Source organism: Lepidochelys kempii, chromosome 9 (assembly GCF_965140285.1).
Source record: "Lepidochelys kempii isolate rLepKem1 chromosome 9, rLepKem1.hap1, whole genome shotgun sequence".
Taxonomy (NCBI): Eukaryota; Metazoa; Chordata; order Testudines; family Cheloniidae; genus Lepidochelys; species Lepidochelys kempii.
The window spans coordinates 100,779,408-100,798,029 of record NC_136388.1 but is presented as its reverse complement, the minus strand read 5'-3'; the positions used below and the strand labels follow the sequence as shown (position 1 = coordinate 100,798,029).

Below are 18,622 nucleotides of genomic sequence, written 5' to 3'. Positions count from 1 at the left end.
AGATATTTCCTATTGGGACTAAAACTTAGTGGGAAAATAGAACCATCTGGGGCTGAGGAATATATTGTTGATTCAAAATGTTCCTTAAACACACAGCAGTTTTGGATATCCTAAATATCATATTTATATCTTGTTATGGCTTCAGCGATTCCATTTCCTTGTCTGTTTTATAGCCCTTTTATAACTTCCAGATGCATGCAGTGGTGACAGCATTGGGAGACAGATGACCACTGCAAGATGCTTCATCATGCAGAACCATTTTTTGATGACTGCAGATTGCCTTTGTGTGGCCTCTTGACGTGCAAAGTTGCCTATGCTTTGCACTAGCTGTGACAATAATGCATGTGGCTGTTATGCCAAACGTTGCTTGATTTAGCTGCGTTTCCAGCTAGTTCTGTGCAACCCGCTCTCTGCTTCTCAAGCACTCGATGTTCAAGCAGCATACTGTACCAAGAGAGGTTCTGTTTTTGTGAAAGCCCCAGTAAATCAAGATTGCCCAACTTGACAGTAACTCTGTTATTTACATAGGGCCATAGGTGTGTGTGTGTGTGTGGGGGCTTTACAGACAGGTCGAAGACAAGGTGCCGACCATGAGGAGTTTCCAGTCAACGGGTCACCACCTGCTCACACTCCCGATTTTTGTTACTGCTGATGTACCGTCTTTCATTTTGTTTCCACCATGACACATCTGTGTCTTATAGCCAGTCTCCTGGTGGTTTTCTTGAGATGAGGGCCATAGATCTTAGTGTTTCACAGGGATTGTTTCTTTTGTCTCATTGCTGCTTCTGGTATTAATGTTTCCTAGAGTAAATACACCAAGTGTTTTTTTGACTAAGACATCTTGCCATTCCACTTTGTATGGGAAGTCTGAGCCTTTCCAGTTCGTTTGTTACCATGTCTCAGACCCACGCACAAGCTAGATTCCTGTTTTGACTATTCTTCAGACAGTGAGTTGGATGCTCCCTGGGATTTATTTCCTAGTAGACCCCCTGCAGAGGCTTTATGGAGCTGGAGATGTCTAATGTCCTGCTTAGTATTTTACCCAAGCCATGATCCACCTGTTGGGTCACGTTTCTAATATTTTCCTGTCTTGTTTTAGGTTTTGCTGTTGGACAGTATTAGAGGTAAAAGAGCGTCCCTGCAGGAGTGCCTGGTTTAAATGCGACTGCCCCGGATGGTTTTGTTCCATTGTGCCAAACTCTCTCCTGGTCCCTCTCTTGTACTATTAGCATCAGCTACTTCTCCTTGTGTTTGGTGAGATTGTTGTGCCTTGTGGGTCCAATGAGCAGCAAACCTTGTTTCTTACCTCTAAGTGAGGAGAGATGGAGCTAGGATAATTTTGGTACCTTTTCTATTTAACTGCAGGAATAGTGAAATCTTACTAGTGTTGTTTGATTTGTATTATCATAGGGCTCCTTGGTCTGTATTTCCACTATCAGGACTAGCAATGCCATTCCAAAGAGGGGAGAGCATGGAGACCTCCCCATACAAAGCCAGGACCAGAGATGATGGACCCAAACAGAACATGGGTAGTCATCCAGAACATTGGCTTACCGCAGCCCGCCGTATCCCTCCAAAGTGACTCCGGAGGCCTTGCCTTTCCACAGGAAGTGCCTTTGGACAGTGGAGGGGAGAGGTGAGCACCCACAATATATCCACCGATGGCTGCATGTTAAAAATCCCCAAACCTTTACTGGAGTGTCTCATTCTGTTTGTCTGAAGTGTTGTGAGAAAGCAGCTGCGGGCAGGTCACTCTGAAGGTGAATGTGCGAAGTGGCCGCAGGCCAGCGAAACATAAAGGCATGTTTTGTTTCAAAAGTGTGTGTGCTCTCGGCAGGTCCCTGGGGCTCCTGGCATGTGGCCGAGGCAGACTTTGCTCTCCGAGTTCGGGCATCCTGTTCTAAATCCATCCGGAGTGGCACTCTGCTGTGGGTTACTGACCACCATTTGATGCAGTTTCTTGGGGAGGAGATTTACATGAGTTTTCCCCATGTTTTCCCTAAAAGAAACCAATTAAATCCACAAATACCTTCTGCATCTGGAGCTGCATGGAGGAATTTGGCAGGCCAAGGAAATTTTAACCTCAAGAGTATGACTTGACAAGTTGCTAGAACATTTTGAAATATTACATTGTTTGGAATATTCCAGGCGAAGGCTGGGAAAGCAACAGTTATCGGCTTCCCCGTGAAACCCCAGACACAAACTCTGTAATGTACTTTTATTAATTTACAAAAACAAAATGATGAATTATGGGTTCATATTTACTCTCCTTAATCAGCTTTTTTTTACTGTTGTAATTTTCTAACCAACTTGTTGAACGTTTGGGCCGGATGTTAGGAAGAGGAGCCGCCGCTCTGCGTGCAAATGTGCATTTCCAGGGGTTAGCATTAGTTGAGCACCAATAGATGTGCAGGGCACAGTTCTCTGCTGAAATGCACGTGTACATGTCCAACGCAGGCTCCGAGCTGGGCTAGCTTCAGGTAAGGGGGCTGAAACAGAATGAGCTTCCTGCTCATCTGTCCATCAGTAGGGCTGGGTGGCCCTGCCCCCGGCCCCAAAAATCTGCAGGTTGCCTGCCATTTGAGAGGAAAAGGACCATTTGCCGCCATGCATCAGCCTGGTCTTCCCAGCTGTCAGTGCCCCTCAAAAGCATGGTTCCTGATCGAGTGAGTAAGGCATCCTGCACCAGCTAGTGCTGTTTCACCCTGGGACTTGCACCAGGAAGGTTTGAAGGAGAGTGCTCAGTGGAAATCAGCCGGTCTCCCCACCCCACCCGCTCCCACCCTGTGGGCCTGGATTCCTGTGGGATCTCTCTGGGGAGCTTCTGGGGGGGGGGTCTAGAGAAAAGGGGAGTACACTGCCAAGCCCCTCCTCCTTAGTTGCCCCACCAGCCTAGCTCCAGCAGTCTCTGCAGAACGGGTGTGCGAGGAGTGTGGCCGGTGTGCAAAGACCCACCTCGTCGTGATGATTTCGCCTGGGGCTGGAGCCAGAGGCCATGCCTGTTTTGGGCCTATCCCTCTGCTACTAAGGGTACGTCTGCCCTGTAATCTGAGGGACAATCCCAGCATGGATGGTTTCCCCATTTTAGCATGGCTACAAACAGCAGCCTAGATGCTGAGACGCTGGCTTCTGCATGGGCCGTCCAAGCCCGCTGGGGACCTTGAGGTCCTCATGTTGCTAGCCTGTACCACTGCGTCTGTGCTTCTGGTTTTCACTCTGCTGCGGTCACGCCTCAGATTGCCAGGTCGACCTGTTCTGGGATAAGCCAATGGTGAGGTTTTAGGCATTCCAAGAGGTACCGGCAGGGCAAACACAGCGAGTATCCATGAGGAACTGAAAAGGATCTGGAGAAGAAAACACTGTTTATATTTCAGTCTAAACAACAATTTGGTCTCGGCATCATGAAAAATAAACTTTCACACGCTACTGATGTTTTTCTTCGTAACAAAGCCTATCGGATGTTTGAACAAGCAGGGCAAAGGCGCTGTCAGAAGTGGTTATGTACAGTGCAGCTGGCAGCAAGCTCTGTGGCTGCGGGGCGACGTTCTCTCCACTCCCGTCCAGGAGCAGGTGAGCACAGGGCTATTGATCAACAAGGTGGGCTTGCGAAAACGTGCAGTTTTTCTCCTGTGTGCTAGGCACATGGTGTCCGCCGCGCTCTGAAAAGAGTCGCATTTGTGTTGTGCACTCGTGCCAGGCGCACTCTACGGAGGTGTTCAGTGCTAATTATCAAAGAGAGAGCACGGAGCGCCTAGGGAAATGCAACTCGTGACGGCTTTCAAAAAGTTACATTCCTTCTTGTAGTCTGGAGCATCATGATATGAGCTAGGCGAAAGCTTCCATTGTCAATGGTTTCTAATTACATGGCGCCTTCTAAACAAAGTGTGGACAATTTTCTGTTTTAAAATTTTTTTCAGATTTTTTTTTTTTATTTTAAGCCTGAACATTTTTAGACTTTTTTTTTCTTTTGTAGTTTTTGTTTCTGCCCCTTATCCCCTGATCTTTTCCAGTGGCTAAAGAGAAAGAAGGGGGAGGTGGAAAATCCCCCAAACTGAATTGAAAACATTTTTATTTTTTTGTTTTAAAAACAAATTGTTTTTCATCAATCATTGAAAAATTCTGAAACTTCCCATGAAGAATTTCAAGAGAACAAGGTTGTTTTTTTTAACACTCCACCCCCCCAACATACCATTTTTCAGCTGGCTCTGATTCTGATTTACAGTCCACAAATCTTAGAGATGGTCCTGTGCTAGTGGGGATGTGTGGGTGGGGGAGTTACCCTCCCTCTAGGGTGAATTCTATATCTTCCTGAAAGATGTGTGTGATGCTCTGGCTTGAGGATTGCAGCTGTGCTGTTTATCTGCCCTTGGCACATGGTCTCCCTGGGACGCTCAACTGTTTTCGTTTCATACGTTGATCCCCAGAGCAGCGTCACCGTCCTATCAGTAGATTCTAAATCCTGGGCACGTCCGTTCAGTCGTTCTGTCCATGAAGCACTGGGTTAGGTGCGCTGCAGTGAAGAGAGGAAATAAGGGAGTTTCGCTGTTTTTCAGTCGTGTTGTGTTGTGCGGTAAGGGCCAGGTTTTACTACACGTTGAATCAAAAGCAAGTCTGCCAAGCAGTGTGGTTGATTTGCTTTCTAGGGAATGGGATGTTTGTGCAAGGAGCCAGCACTGGAAACGGATATCCCCAGAGAGATCCCACAGGAATCCTTCGCCGCAGGCTCCACTTGGAGTGAGAGGCCAGGTCAGTCTCCAGGGCCCATTCAGCCCCAGGAGTCTCTGCAGAGGGGTTTTTAACAGCAGTCGCTGGATTTCTGAGCAGATGTTAACTGCCATCAGGGGAGCATGGTGTGGCGTCTCCCCTCCCCTGTTCTCTTGAACAGGTCCCTTCCGTGTCGCTTGGCTCGAGAGGCTCCCCTGGTCTCTAAGGGAACATGCATGGGAGATACCGTTTGCCCTACTCAGCTACCCCCACAGAAGGGAGGAGAGCCCTGGGCCCCCGGGACTGGAGCCCAGGTCTCCAGCTCTTTGTGGCTTTTGTATAGATCAGCAGTTCTCAAATTTTTGCAACCCAAGGAACCCCATTTTGATTTAAATTTTTTCACGGACCCCCAAGCCAGCTTCTAATTTTCCCCAGAGGTGCTCAACCCCCACTCATCCCTCAGACCCCTTCCCCACTCCACCCCTTCCCCACAAGGCCCCACCCCTGCCCCTCCTCTTCTCTGCCTCTTCCCCCGAAGCACGCTCCATCCCCGCTCCTCCCCTGCCCTCCCAGCACCTCCTGCATGCCACTGAACAGCTGCTCCGTGGCATGCAGGAGGCACTTGGAGGGAGTGGGAGGAGTTGACCAGTGGGGCTGGCAGCCTCGGTCATGACTTGCGGACCCCCTGGAGTACTCTCACAGACCCCAGTTTGAGAACTGCTGGCATAGATGGTCTGTTTTCAAGAGGGCTGCGAGTCATCAAGCCAAGCAGCCAATAATGCTGCGTATGAAGCATTGCAAACTCTGCTCTGCACGTGGCTTATGAAACCCAGATCCCGGCAGGCTATTTCCCCCTACGGATTGTTCCTTGCAATATGGGCTGTAGCTCGCAGTCCTGCCAGGGAAGGCACCTGACTGGACTGGCTTTGGGTAATGCATTGAAGCAGAGGAGAGCTGCAGGCTTAGACGCGATGAGAATAAAACCAATGTCCTGCTGGCTGCTGAAAGCGTTCAGGGCTGGAGGTGGGCAGGCCAGTGCAGACACTTGTATCTGATCACCAGTTGCCTCCCTCTCCTTTCTATACTCCGGTAACAAGGTGTCCAACTCCTACACAGGGCAGCAGTCGTGGCTCGAACAGGCCTGCACTTGTGCACCCCCTGCCACACAGTGCACCTGTGGATCCAGGCCCTCCTGGGGGTGTGTGCAGGTGTGCGATTAATCTGTTACAAGGGGCAGAGCCCAATCCCATCTGGGTTGGCAGAAGACTCTCTTTCCCTTCCCTCTCACACAGCTTGCTCCGGCCTGGTCTCTGCTTCGAGAGCTGACCCTCGCTGGCTCCCCCGGCAGCGGAAAGCATGGATGCTGGTGTGTTAAGGCACTAGGTAGGCGTTCAGGAGCTGCGTGAGCATGTGACATACCGGCAGAGGGTCAGAGCTGAGCCCAGGATGACAATTCAGTTGCATGGCAACAGTCGAGGTTTTTTGTGTTTGTTCCATGGTTGGAGCAAAACCAGAATGTTTCAGCCCTCTTCCCCAGGCTGGACTTGTGTCAATGTCCATTTTCGGATGGATAGTGGAGCTGGTGACTTGGGGCTAGGGGTGGTCAGAGCACTCCCCTGGCACGTGGAAGACCAGGCTCTAGTCCCTGATTTGGAATGAGCAGGCTCTGAATGAGGCGGAGCAGGGACTCAAACCTGGCTCTTCCCCGTCCCAGCCAGTGCCCTAGCCAGGAGATAGAGTACGAGAGAGACTCTCTCTCCCCTTTCTGATGAAAATGTGGTCAAAAGCGATATGTCTCCACGACCTGGTTAGGCTGTGAGGGAACAGCAGAGGGCCATTCCCACCAGCTCTGTAAAGGGTGTTGTGTTTGGTGATCTGGTACTAGCAAGAAAGGCTGATCCAGCAGGCAGGGCACTAACAAACCTGGCTTCAATTCCTGGCTCAGGCTGCCTGTGGGCCCGAGGCAGGCCTGGCTGTGCCTCAAGGCTCGGCAGTGCAGTGGGACAGGCGCGCTGCCCTGCCCGCCAGGTGACTACGGTAATGGCCACGAGGTGTGAGGCTCACGGAAGCGCCTGAGAGAAGGGGTGAGAGAGCAGCCCCAAGTCTCCAGAGCCCCAAAGTCACCAGAAGGGGGGCAGCTCCCTGCAGCAGCCCCCCCCAGGGGGGCGGTATTTGATCGTTACGGCTGAGGGCTGTCCGGGTCGTGGCAGGCAGTGGGCAGGATCTGGAGGGCGGCCTGGACCTTCTGCCTGCCGGTTGCAAAGGCTGCAGCGGGCTGCTGGGCAGGTCTGAGGGAGCCGGTGCTCCAGAGCCAGGGGTCTATGCGGAGCAGCAAGAGGCATGCAGGCATGCTGGTGGTGGGGGCTGTGAGGGGCAGGCTGCCTGCACGGCGGGAAGCCACAGCAGGAGGAGCATGGAGCATTTGAGGCAGAGAAGAGCTTTCTGCCCTCTGGGCAAATTTAAAGGCAATGTTCAGCACTGGGCCGGACGATTCCCAGCGCCTGAGAGGGCAGCTGCGATTAGCCACTGGCAGCCTGCAGTGAGCAAACCCGAGAGCCATTGGCTGGTGGGCATTGCCCTGAGCCTGGGGTGAGCTCTGCATGGCAAGTGCCCTGTCTCGTTGGGAGGAGCGGTCACGTAGCCCCAGCGGAGGCGCCAGAGGAAAGCAGACTTCTAACAACAGGACAAAATGTTTGCAGCGCTTGTGAATGTTTAGCTTGCACCAATCCTCTTGCACGAGTGTCTTCAACTAAATAACATACAAGTAAAAGAAGCACGAAATGGGAATGATGGGGAAGCACATTCATGTACACAATTTGCTGTGAGTTGTGTCTGGCTTTGAACGTGCAGGCTTACAGCTCTGCCGTGCTTTTAGACCATGGGCTTGTTGCTTTAACTCGTAGCATGATTCTTCTCGCTGCTCTGGGATTTGCTCTGCTGCAGACTTAGACTCTTGTGCATCATCTCACAAGCAATGTACCTGTTTTAAGACACTTGGGTAATATATGTCCATACTGTGTATCAGAAGGCAGCAGCCCTCTGAGTTTTTCCTTCACTTACGAAGTAAATATTTTCCCTCTGTGAGTCCTTCTCAGAGTGTCCCCGGCTGCTTCCCACAGTCTACATTACCTTCTGCCCATTTTACTCCCTTTGTTGACTTTCCTGTTGTTTCTTTAGTTAGCACAAATATCTACTGCTCTCTTGAATTTGTTGTCAAAGATTGAGAATCCTTTAAAGAAAGTGGGATTTCCCCCCTGAAAACCATTAACTACAGAGAGTGTATGTGTATTTCCCCAGTATAAGGAACCCACTATCTATGCTAGCAAAACAGCTCAATATGTTTATGCAAATTTCATTTTGTTCTTGTTTCTCTCCTTTTCTGATTCACTCTGTGAACTGACATGATCTTGGATGGGGGATTCGCAATCAGTTTTGCTGCCAAAAAAAAAAAAATTCAACAAACTGGCAAGTGTTCATATTTCAGTCCTGAAGTTACGTAGGTTAAAGTCTCCTGGTGCAGACAACAGAATGTATCGGAAAGAAAGCAGAGAGCTGGAGATGTTGCCTGCTAGAAGGAAAGTGGAATAAGGGACCACGTTATTCTATATCTATCTCCAGCTTGAGTTCTGACACTTTTAAGGTAAGTGGAAGTCACTTCTTGTTTACTTATTTATCTACTGTAAAAAAATTTGTTAAAAATATATTGCTTTACCTACAATGATGCGATGTGTCATGCTGCTTTAAATGGAAGCATAGCAAAAATAAGTAGAATACTTTACAAAAAATAAAATACAATGAAAATAAAAAATCTGAAATGAATAATTTAAGAGCAGACAGCTGGGCATGTAGAAACAGCTGGTGCTAATTCATGATAATTTATCTAAACGTAAACATAAAACAGTCTTGCTGACAGTAAATCAAACAGATAAGACTTCATGACTCTATTTCCAACACTTCATTCTGGTTTCAAAATACAGTAGGCATGAGAAAAAGATGATCTATACAGTTAAAAACCGAAAACCAAACCAGAGCCCTCACCATGGTGGAGGAACTGTTTAATAGTACACTGGATCTTAAACTCAGTTTGTGACTTTAAGTGAAGAGGCATTCATCTGTTGCCAATTTTATTCTTATTACATTATGATAACCATGTATTTAAAAGTTTGTTTTACCAGATTTTTCTAGGAAGTGTATTATTTACTGTAGTATTAAAATATTTTGTGCAAACCGTACATGATCATGCATGAGAAGAATTGGCTAAAGTTGTTAGAATGATAGAAAATACTGAGACTTTTTGAGGCTGTCATTCACTCTTGGTTAAATAAAACAGCATTGTTAGGGATAGACCCTGCAGCCCTTACCCCATCAAAACTCCCAGTGTCTTACGGAGACCCTGGCTAAGTCTGAAATGGCTGCATTTATACCTTGCAAGGATTTTTAGTAGCATAAATATAAATAGTTCCATGAGTATTTAAACAAACAGCAAGTGTAGTTTTATCTTACGTAATGACAAATAATGGAATGTCATGGCGACGTCCTTTTTATTGGTTAAACTTTTACATAAGAATGGCCAGACTGGGTCAGACCAAAGATCCATCTAGCCCAGTATCCTGTCTACCGACAGTGGCCAATGCCAGGTGCCCCAGAGGGAATGAACAGAACCAAGTGATTACCATCCCCTGTCACCCATTCCCAGCTTCTGACAATCAGAGGCTAGGGACACCATCCCTGGCCATCCTGGCTAATAGCCATTCATGGACCTATCCTCCATGAACTTATCTATTTCTTTTTTGAACCCTGTTATAGTCTTGGCCTTTGCAACATCCTCTGGCAAGGAGTTCCACAGGTTGACTGTGCGTTATGTACAAAAATATTTCCTTTTGTTTGTTTTAAACCTGCTGCCTATTAATTTTATTTGGTGACCCCTAGTTCTTGTGTTATGAGAAGGAGTAAATAACACTTCCTTATTTACTTTCTCCACACCAGTCATGATTTTATAGAGCTGAATCCCCTCCTTAGTCATCTCTTTTCCAAGCTGAAAAATCCCAGTTTTATTAATCTCTCCTCATACGGAAGCTGTTCCATACCCCTCATAATTTTTGTTGCCTTATTCTGAACCTTTTCCAAGTCCAATATACAAAGTGATTAATGCTCTGCTGGGTGTGCAGACGGAACAAACGTTGAATTGAAATTTCACATGAAGTAGGTCCCCGAAAGATGTGTGACCGAGGTCTGTCTTTTATGCCTATATTCGTGGCTGTGTCTTGTAGTTGCTCCTGCGTTGTATAACTGAACTGAAGGCCAGTCCTGCTCCCACTAAAGTCCACTGACTAAACTTCCACTGACTTCACTGGGAGCAGGAGCAGGCCCCTGCTTCCCTGCCACGTTCTTCTCTCCCAGTGAATACACAGCACGGGGAGTGCACTGGTTATTGTGTGCCATTTGCAAGCCTTGTAGCCTTCTCCATGCCTTAATTGCCCACTCCATGAAATGGAGCTAATCCTCACCTCACTTGTGAGGTGGCTGGGAGGCAAGATGAATGTCTGTAAAGCTCTGTGAGCGCTTTGCGTGGGCGTGCAAAGAATGATTGTTTTCTGTCAGCTGTGAGAAAGATGGGAAACAGGATGAGCACGTGGAGAAAAGGGTCAGGAGGAGCCCAGCCTGGGCCTTGTCCTGAATCAAAGGGCTTTCCCTTCTTCTGCCCACAGCAAGAACCTCCTCAGGATCTCAGGAAAAAACCCAGAACCTCAGCCCTTTGCTAGGCCTAATTAGGACGTACCATCACCCCTCTCTGGTGCTAATCGCACCCTGTCATTGGGATAGAAGCTCTGAGAATAGCAACGGTGATTTTGTTGGCTACGTGTGGCTCTAACACTTGTTTTATAATCTGCAGGGGAACAATGTGGTGATAAAGGTGGTGACAAATGCTAGCACAAGCATTTCCAGCAGTGACTATCTCCTCGCCAATACCCAAGATGTACAGTAATTACTCCAGGCTCAACACTACGGAAGAAACACTTCAAGATGTACATTACTCTGCTACAAACGTATCGACTGAGCAGATGTCTCCCTCCTCCTGTCCACTTCTATATTCAGATTATCAATTTACACTGATTCCGGTGCTCTACTGCGTTATCTTTATCCTTGGGCTTGCTGGCAACAGCGTGGTGGTCGTGGTACTCTGTCGCCACCACGGCCCTAAGACAGTTGCTAATATTTACATTTTCAATCTGGCCATGGCCGATTTGTTGTGCCTAGCCACACTCCCCCTTTGGTCAGCCTATTATGCCTATGGATACAACTGGCTTTTTGGATCTGTGATGTGCAAAATTTCAAGTTCCGTTCTGTCTCTGAACATGTTTGCAAGTATATTTTTCATCACCTGCATGAGCATGGACCGGTACCGAGCTATTGTCTATCCTATTCGGTCGCAAAGGAGAACACTGCAGCAAGCGTCGTTGATAGCATTACTTGTTTGGGGCCTAGCTTGTTTGTCTTCCCTGCCAACGTTTTATTTCCGTGACATGTACTTCATTGAAAGCTTGGGGGTGAATGCTTGCATTATGGCTTTTCCCTATGAGAAGTATGCAAAGTGGTCTGCTGGAACAGCCTTAATGAAAAACACTCTTGGCTTTTTGATTCCTTTAATTGTCATAGCCACATGCTACGTGTGGATCTGGATGCACTTAATGAAAGCACAGGAATTTAGGAAAAACAAACAAAAAAGAGACAAAGTCTTGAAGCTGGTGGCTGCAGTTGTTGTGGCTTTCTTAATTTGCTGGCTTCCATTCCACATTTTAACCTTTTTGGATGCCCTGGCTCGGATGAACATCATTAATAACTGTGACATTATAACAGCCATTGACACTACTTTGCCTTTTGGCATCTGCCTGGGATTTGCAAACAGCTGCATCAACCCTTTGTTGTACTGTTTCATTGGACACCAGTTCCAAGAGAAGCTCCAACATCTCTTTAAGCTGCGAGTCTATCAGTTTAACAGCACCAGACAAAGCTCTTCTTCAAGAAAAGGGAGTTGCCTTAAAGAGGCTGAGACCCCTGGAAACTGTGACAAAGAAAGATTGAACTGTAAACCAACACTGTAGGTAGCAAACAGGGTTTCTTTGGGGCATCTGGGCACTCTGAATGCCACAACACTGTCCTCTTTTTTCCCTCCATTTTCCAGATTTTCTGGTACAAAATGTTCAAAGGAGAATTTATTTTCATGTACCGAGTCATCTACTTTACCTGCCTTTTGGCAAAGAGCAATGACTGCAGAATTTTTATGTAAGGTGTAATGTCTATAAAATCAACCTATACATGACGATTTAAAACATAAGATTGTATGTAGCTGGGGGCACATGAATGCTGTTTAATACGACATAGGAAAGGGTGACCAAAATAATGCTAATAAAAGACTGTGCAATAGAGAAAACTGTGACTATCACACCCCCTCATTAAAATCTCTTCCGGAAGGAAATAGTTTGGCATGACAAAAACCTGTCAATCATGCTGTAAAATAAGTAAAATACAGATATTACTGTACCTGTTGGTAAGAAAAGATTTTGTTCTGTATTTCATTTAGTGAAAGTATTTGATGAAGAGATCAGATTATTCATGCGTTCTGAAAGAACCCTCCCTGCAACATTGTGAAAACACTGGACTTATTTCCTGTTTGTTTGGATCTGGGACCATTGCAGCAAATAGACAGGAATTGGATCAAAACCAAAACCTTTCAAACCTTGTCCCCAAGCCAGAACTGTTGAAAAATCTATTTTTGGAGGGGAACCTTTTGACTTAGGAGAGCTTTTTGGGTGGAGCAAGAGATACACATGCTCTACAGCCTGGCGGGTGGGGTTGCAGGCTGGGATGTGGGAGACCTAAATTCCTGATCTTTCTGACGGAGAGCAGAGTTTTCCATCCCGGGTCACTCAGAATCAGGCAGAGTAGCGAGTCGGGCTCCCAGCCATTGTCCTAGGCATCAGAGTCAGTGATACTGACCCATCACAGAACCAGGTAAAGCTCCAAGAAACGTTCTGGGTTAGCCAAGATTTCATGTCGTCAGCAGTGTTCTGACCCGGGCTACAAATGAGCAGGGCGCTGGTTGATTCTGGTGGAGCCGGCGGTTAATTGCTTAGCAATTACTGAAACCCAGAATGCTGCTACAGCCACACGCATAATCATATTTGGATAATTGCCTGGTATTTAAAGGGACAGGGTCATGGAACGGAGCTTTTGATCTCCAAATCGCCCCTTGCAAGGTCAGTAATTAGGGGCAATCTTTGGCTCCTCTCTCGTTCTCTGCAGAGAGGCCAAGCACTGAATGAATCCGCAGTTACACACTAGAAATGTGAATGGGCCCCTCCACCGCCCCTGCTCTCAGAATAAGAGTCGTGCGGGTATCTTGTCAGGGTGGCACCTTTTACAAGCACTACATTCTGGCTGCAGTCTCACTGCCAGCTTGCAGAGGCCAAACTGAAACGCTGTTTGGATTGAGAAACAGTCTGTGCCCCACGTTTGAATCCAACTACACTGAAATCTGTAGCCATATGCGAATAATTAATAGCAACCCCCGTGTGTGACCCAGCAGCAGTGACTATGTGGAAACTGTGGACTATGTGGAAACTCCCCCTGCAGAAGATTAACACACACAGCCTGGGGTTCACTATTATTCCCTTTGGTGATTTGCACAGCTCGGACGGGGGACCTCTGGGTAGGGTGGGACTTGTCTGCTACACAGATACAGTAAGGGTAATTTATAAGCACTGAGGGCCAGTTTCTGCCCTCGGTTGCACCCACGATACGCTGTAAACCAATGGAATTGTGTGCGTGCCACAGAGGGTGGAAGGCAGTGCAGGAGCTCCTGCTGTCAAGGATATTCATTCCCCCCCCCGCCGCAGACTGATTGCACTGTTTGTTTCTGCAGTTGCATGGAGACTAAGAACATAAGAACAGCCACTGGGTCAAACCAATGGTCCATCTAGCCCAGTATCCTGTCTCCCAATGCCATATGCTTCAGAGGGAATAAACAGATTAGGGGAATCATCAGGTGATCCGTCCCCTGCCATCCAGTCCCAGCATCTGGCAGTCAGAGGCCTAGGGACACCCAGAGCATGGGGTTGCATCCTTGACCATTTTGGCTAAAAGCTGAAGCTGGGCCTGTCTGCCATGAATTTATCCAATTCTTTTTTTGAATCCAGTTATAGTTTTGGTCTTCACAGCATCCCCTGGCAATGAGTTCCACAGGTTGGCTGTGTGCTGTGCGAAGAAGTACTTCCTTTTGTTTGCTTTAATCCTGCTGCCTATTAATTTCAGTGAATGACCCCTAGTGCTTGTGTTATGTGAAGGTGTAAATAACACTTCCTTATTCAATTTTTCCACACCATTCATGATTTTATAGACCTCTGTCATTTCCCCCCTTAGTCGTCTCTTTCCCAAACTCACCAGTCCCCGGCTTTCTAATCTCCCCTCATATGGAAGCGGTTCCATTCTCTGCTGAGGGGCAGCTCCCAGCTGTGGGTTAGAATACTGGGTTTAGTCAGAGAGCTAGAGCAGGACAAAACAAATAGCCTTGGGCCCCAGGGAGCAGCTCCTGGGTGGGATGGGGGCCCCTCGGCACATGGATCTCCTCAGGCCTATGCACAAAGATGGTCAAGCTGCCTCTGCACCGATTCCTCTTCATCGCTCTCTGGCGCTGGGGATCCTTGAGTGGCGAGGGGCATGAAAGAGGGGGTGAGGGAGATGTGCATGGACCTATTGCTTGGGGGAATGCGCAAAAAGACAGTACTCGCACTTCTAAGGAGCCCCTCCCCCCTGTGGGGTCCCTCCCACAGAGAAGTCTGAGGGGTGGCCAAAGATGGGAGCAGGGACCCCAGAACCAATGCAGAGGCAAAGGGTCTCTGGCAGATCCCCTGGGACTGTGGGGTTTGAGGGGAGAACCCTCTGCTCCTTTGAATAAGTCATCTCTCAACTCCTCCTCTCCCCACGCTGAAAGGGAGACCCTGCGGGAACTATATGCAGGGATTTCACCGTGTTTCCCCCTGGAGGGGTGCAGGGGGCAGAACTGAGGGGGGGGGGGTTTCTACGTTACAGGGTCTGGCTTTGTCCTCACCAGAACTAAAAACCCCAATTTCCAGTTTCCTGCTCCCAGCTGCACTGCACTCCCGTCTGCTTTAACGAACTGCGTGAGCCTCCAGTTGGGCATCCTGTCTGTGCCGCTGAGTGGAGAAAGCAAAGGCCAAGAACAGCCATTCGTGGGCACAGGCATTGTGGTGGTAAGTGACTTGTTTGCATAAAGTACACAATAAGACAGCAATGTTTAGTACAGCTTGTTCTCCCGGAGCGGCCAGCAAGCCTGAGCATGTCTTGGCGCCCACTCAGCAAGCTTGTCCATTTCCTCTTGATTTATTTCACACAAGAATATCATCTTGCCATCCCGCAGCTGGCTCGTGTTATGTGGACACCCCTCCCTGCAGCCTGGCCCACATGGGCTGAGATGCAACCGAGCTGTTGTAAAGGGAAATGAATGGCCTGATTGCTGAAATCTTTCCCCAGAAAAGTGATTACATTTTAGTGTAACCTGAGGCTTCCCTCCGTGGACGTGCATGAACCCCAAAGCATTTGAACTACAAATCCCTGAAGCCCGCATTTCCTGTGGCCAGCCTTGCTGGTCGGCCCAGAGGTTGCTTTCTCGAGGAGAATTCCAGGGGGTTTTGTGGCAAGGCAGGCTTTCCATGAACCAGGCCCACTAGCTGTCCTGGGCTACAGTCAAGCTGGGCTTAGGCCTGCGCATGGTCAGATTGCATCGTGCTCACCAGCTGCTGTTGGTCTTTGTCTGGCTATGGCGACAGAGCAGATCTCCACGCTAGGGCTTTCAGTGGCCATTGCCAGCACTGGGGCTGTTGACAGGTTTGCAGGCTTAGGCAGAATTTGTCAGCGCTGCAGCTGAGCGATTGTTCATGGGCTCTGAGGGCTCTCCCAGGTAGAGTAACTTCCATCAGCCCCTTTTAGTCAATTTCTATTTGTGGCCACTAAGGGGGGCAGTGATGTCAGGGAGTAGCCGCTGACCCTCAGGGGCTGTTTAACTTGCTCAGTGTTTTCAGAGACTGGCTGGGGTGAGAACTGAAACTCCAGCCAGCTCAGACCTCGGTGATGCTGGTGGGAAGGGGAAACCGACGAGGTGATCTCAGCCAGTTCAGGTCAGAGGCTAGTTTGCCTTTCCTTTGGGTCTAAATCCTGTATGGTGCTGTCCCCATTTGTGGGAAATGTTGGCCTTGAAAATCCCTTCCCATTCCGAAGCGGATGGAAAGACCAAGAGACCCAAAACCTTCACCAAACGAAACATTCCGACGAGTTCCAATCCGGGAATGTTCAAATGTAAAATTGCAGTTTTCTCAAGAATTGTTTCATTCTGATCAAAACTGACAAGTTTCCATTTTGATTCTCCCAACTGAAAAATCAAAAAATTGATGGAAAGTGACATTTTTCCTGTGGAAAATTTTGATTTAGAGAAAACCACATTTTCTGAAAGGAAATTTTTTTAGTCACAAAATGTCCTGCACCTCTAGGCCTAGTGGATGTGGGCTGCTTTTGGAAGTCATAGAATCATAGAATATCAGGGTTGGAAGGGACCCCAGAAGGTCATCTAGTCCAACCCCCTGCTCAAAGCAGGACCAATTCCCAGTTAAATCATCCCAGCCAGGGCTTTGTCAAGCCTGACCTTAAAAACCTCTAAGGAAGGAGATTCTACCACCTCCCTAGGTAACGCATTCCAGTGTTTCACCACCCTCTTAGTGAAAAAGTTTTTCCTAATATCCAATCTAAACCTCCCCCACTGCAACTTGAGACCATTACTCCTCGTTCTGTCATCTGCTACCATTGAGAACAGTCTAGAGCCATCCTCTTTGGAACCCCCTTTCAGGTAGTTGAAAGCAGCTATCAAATCCCCCCTCATTCTTCTCTTCTGCAGGCTAAACAAGTGGTTTGAGCTTTGGCCTGCTAAACCCAGGGTTGTGAGTTCAATCCTTGAGGGGGCCATTTAGGGATATGGGGCAAAAATTGGGGATTGGTCCTGCTTTGAGCAGGGGGTTGGACTAGATGACCTCCTGAGGTCCCTTCCAACCCTGATATTCTATGATACCTGCTGCCTTCATTAGCTCATGTTATCATTTTGGCCGGGATAGCTCAGTGGTTTGAGCATTGGCCTGCTAACCCCAGGGTTGTGAGTTCAATCCTTGAGGGGGCCATTTAGAGATCTGGGGCAAAAACTGGGGATTGGTCCTGCTTTGAGCAGGGGGTTGGACTAGATGACCTCCTGAGGTCCCTTCCAACCCTGATATTCTATGATTCTATGATCCCAGCTCCCTCAGCCTCTCCTCATAACTCATGTGTTCCAGTCCCCTAATCATTTTTGTTGCCCTTCGCTGGACTCTCTCCAATTTATCCACATCCTTCTTGAAGTGTGGGGCCCAAAACTGGACACAGTACTCCAGATGAGGCCTCACCAATGTCGAATAGAGGGGAACGATCACGTCCCTCGATCTGCTTGCTATGCCCCTACTTATACATCCCAAAATGCCATTGGCCTTCTTGGCAACAAGGGCACACTGCTGACTCATATCCAGCTTCTCGTCCACTGTCACCCCTAGGTCCTTTTCCGCAGAACTGCTGCCTAGCCATTCGGTCCCTAGTCTGTAGCTGTGTATTGGGTTCTTCCGTCCTAAGTGCAGGACCCTGCACTTATCCTTATTGAACCTCATCAGATTTCTTTTGGCCCAATCCTCCAATTTGTCTAGGTCCTTCTGTATCCTATCCCTCCCCTCCAGCGTATCTACCACTCCTCCCAGTTTAGTATCATCCGCAAATTTGCTGAGAGTGCAATCCACACCATCCTCCAGATCATTTATGAAGATATTGAACAAAACCGGCCCCAGGACCGACCCTTGGGGCACTCCACTTGATACCGGCTGCCAACTAGACATGGAGCCATTGATCACTACCCGTTGAGCCCGACAATCTAGCCAGCTTTCTACCCACCTTATAGTGCATTCATCCAGCCCATACTTCCTTAACTTGCTGACAAGAATACTGTGGGAGACCGTGTCAAAAGCTTTGCTAAAGTCAAGAAACAATACATCCACTGCTTTCCCTTCATCCACAGAACCAGTAATCTCATCATAAAAGGCGATTAGATTAGTCAGGCATGACCTTCCCTTGGTGAATCCATGCTGGCTGTTCCTGATCACTTTCCTCTCATGCAAGTGCTTCAGGATTGATTCTTTGAGGACCTGCTCCATGATTTTTCCAGGGACTGAGGTGAGGCTGACTGGCCTGTAGTTCCCAGGATCCTCCTCCTTCCCTTTTTTAAAGATTTCAAATCCATATAGCATTGATGACCATGTGTGCATTTGTCTACCTGTGCTTGGATGGGTGTTTGAAACCTTTCTTCTCCCAGGCCAGCTCCCCAGGTGTACTTCAGCCATTGTTGCCTCCAGTCCAGATTATGATGATACACTCTCTCTCACTGTTTCTGAGCACCTGCATCTCTATAGTCCAAGGGAAAGGAGGATTAAAGATTACACAGCTTCTCTCTGCCCAGAGATGGATAATCAAACCTGCACTGTCTTGTTTATGTCACATGGCAGCTCCTGCAGCCTGTAACCTCCTGTATATCCTGTATAGGTAACCCCACTGATTTGAAATCAGCGTGGTCTTTGTATCCTTCCCAATAGGATACATTAGAGTTGGCTAAAATCTTTCAGCCAAAAAACTTTCTGGTTGGAAAATGTGATTTTTGTCACAATCAGCATTGTTGGCAAGAAAATGTTGATTTCTCCAGTTTTTCAAATTGAAAAAATCCAAACTGTTTGTTTGGTTTTTGTTTTGTTTCAAAGCAACATTTTGAAACAAGAACAACCACAAA

General features: G+C 47.9%; 1 protein-coding gene across 1 annotated transcript; it reads left to right on the top strand.

The window, feature by feature from the left end:
• Nucleotides 1-8,241: 8,241 nt before the first annotated feature.
• Nucleotides 8,242-12,225, top strand: AGTR2 (angiotensin II receptor type 2). The gene is made up of 2 exons (XM_073358865.1): nt 8,242-8,344; nt 10,598-12,225. Exon 2 carries the CDS (start codon nt 10,629-10,631, stop codon nt 11,805-11,807), a length of 1,179 nt encoding a protein of 392 aa, XP_073214966.1. The 5' UTR covers nt 8,242-8,344; nt 10,598-10,628; the 3' UTR covers nt 11,808-12,225.
• Nucleotides 12,226-18,622: the final 6,397 nt, after the last annotated feature.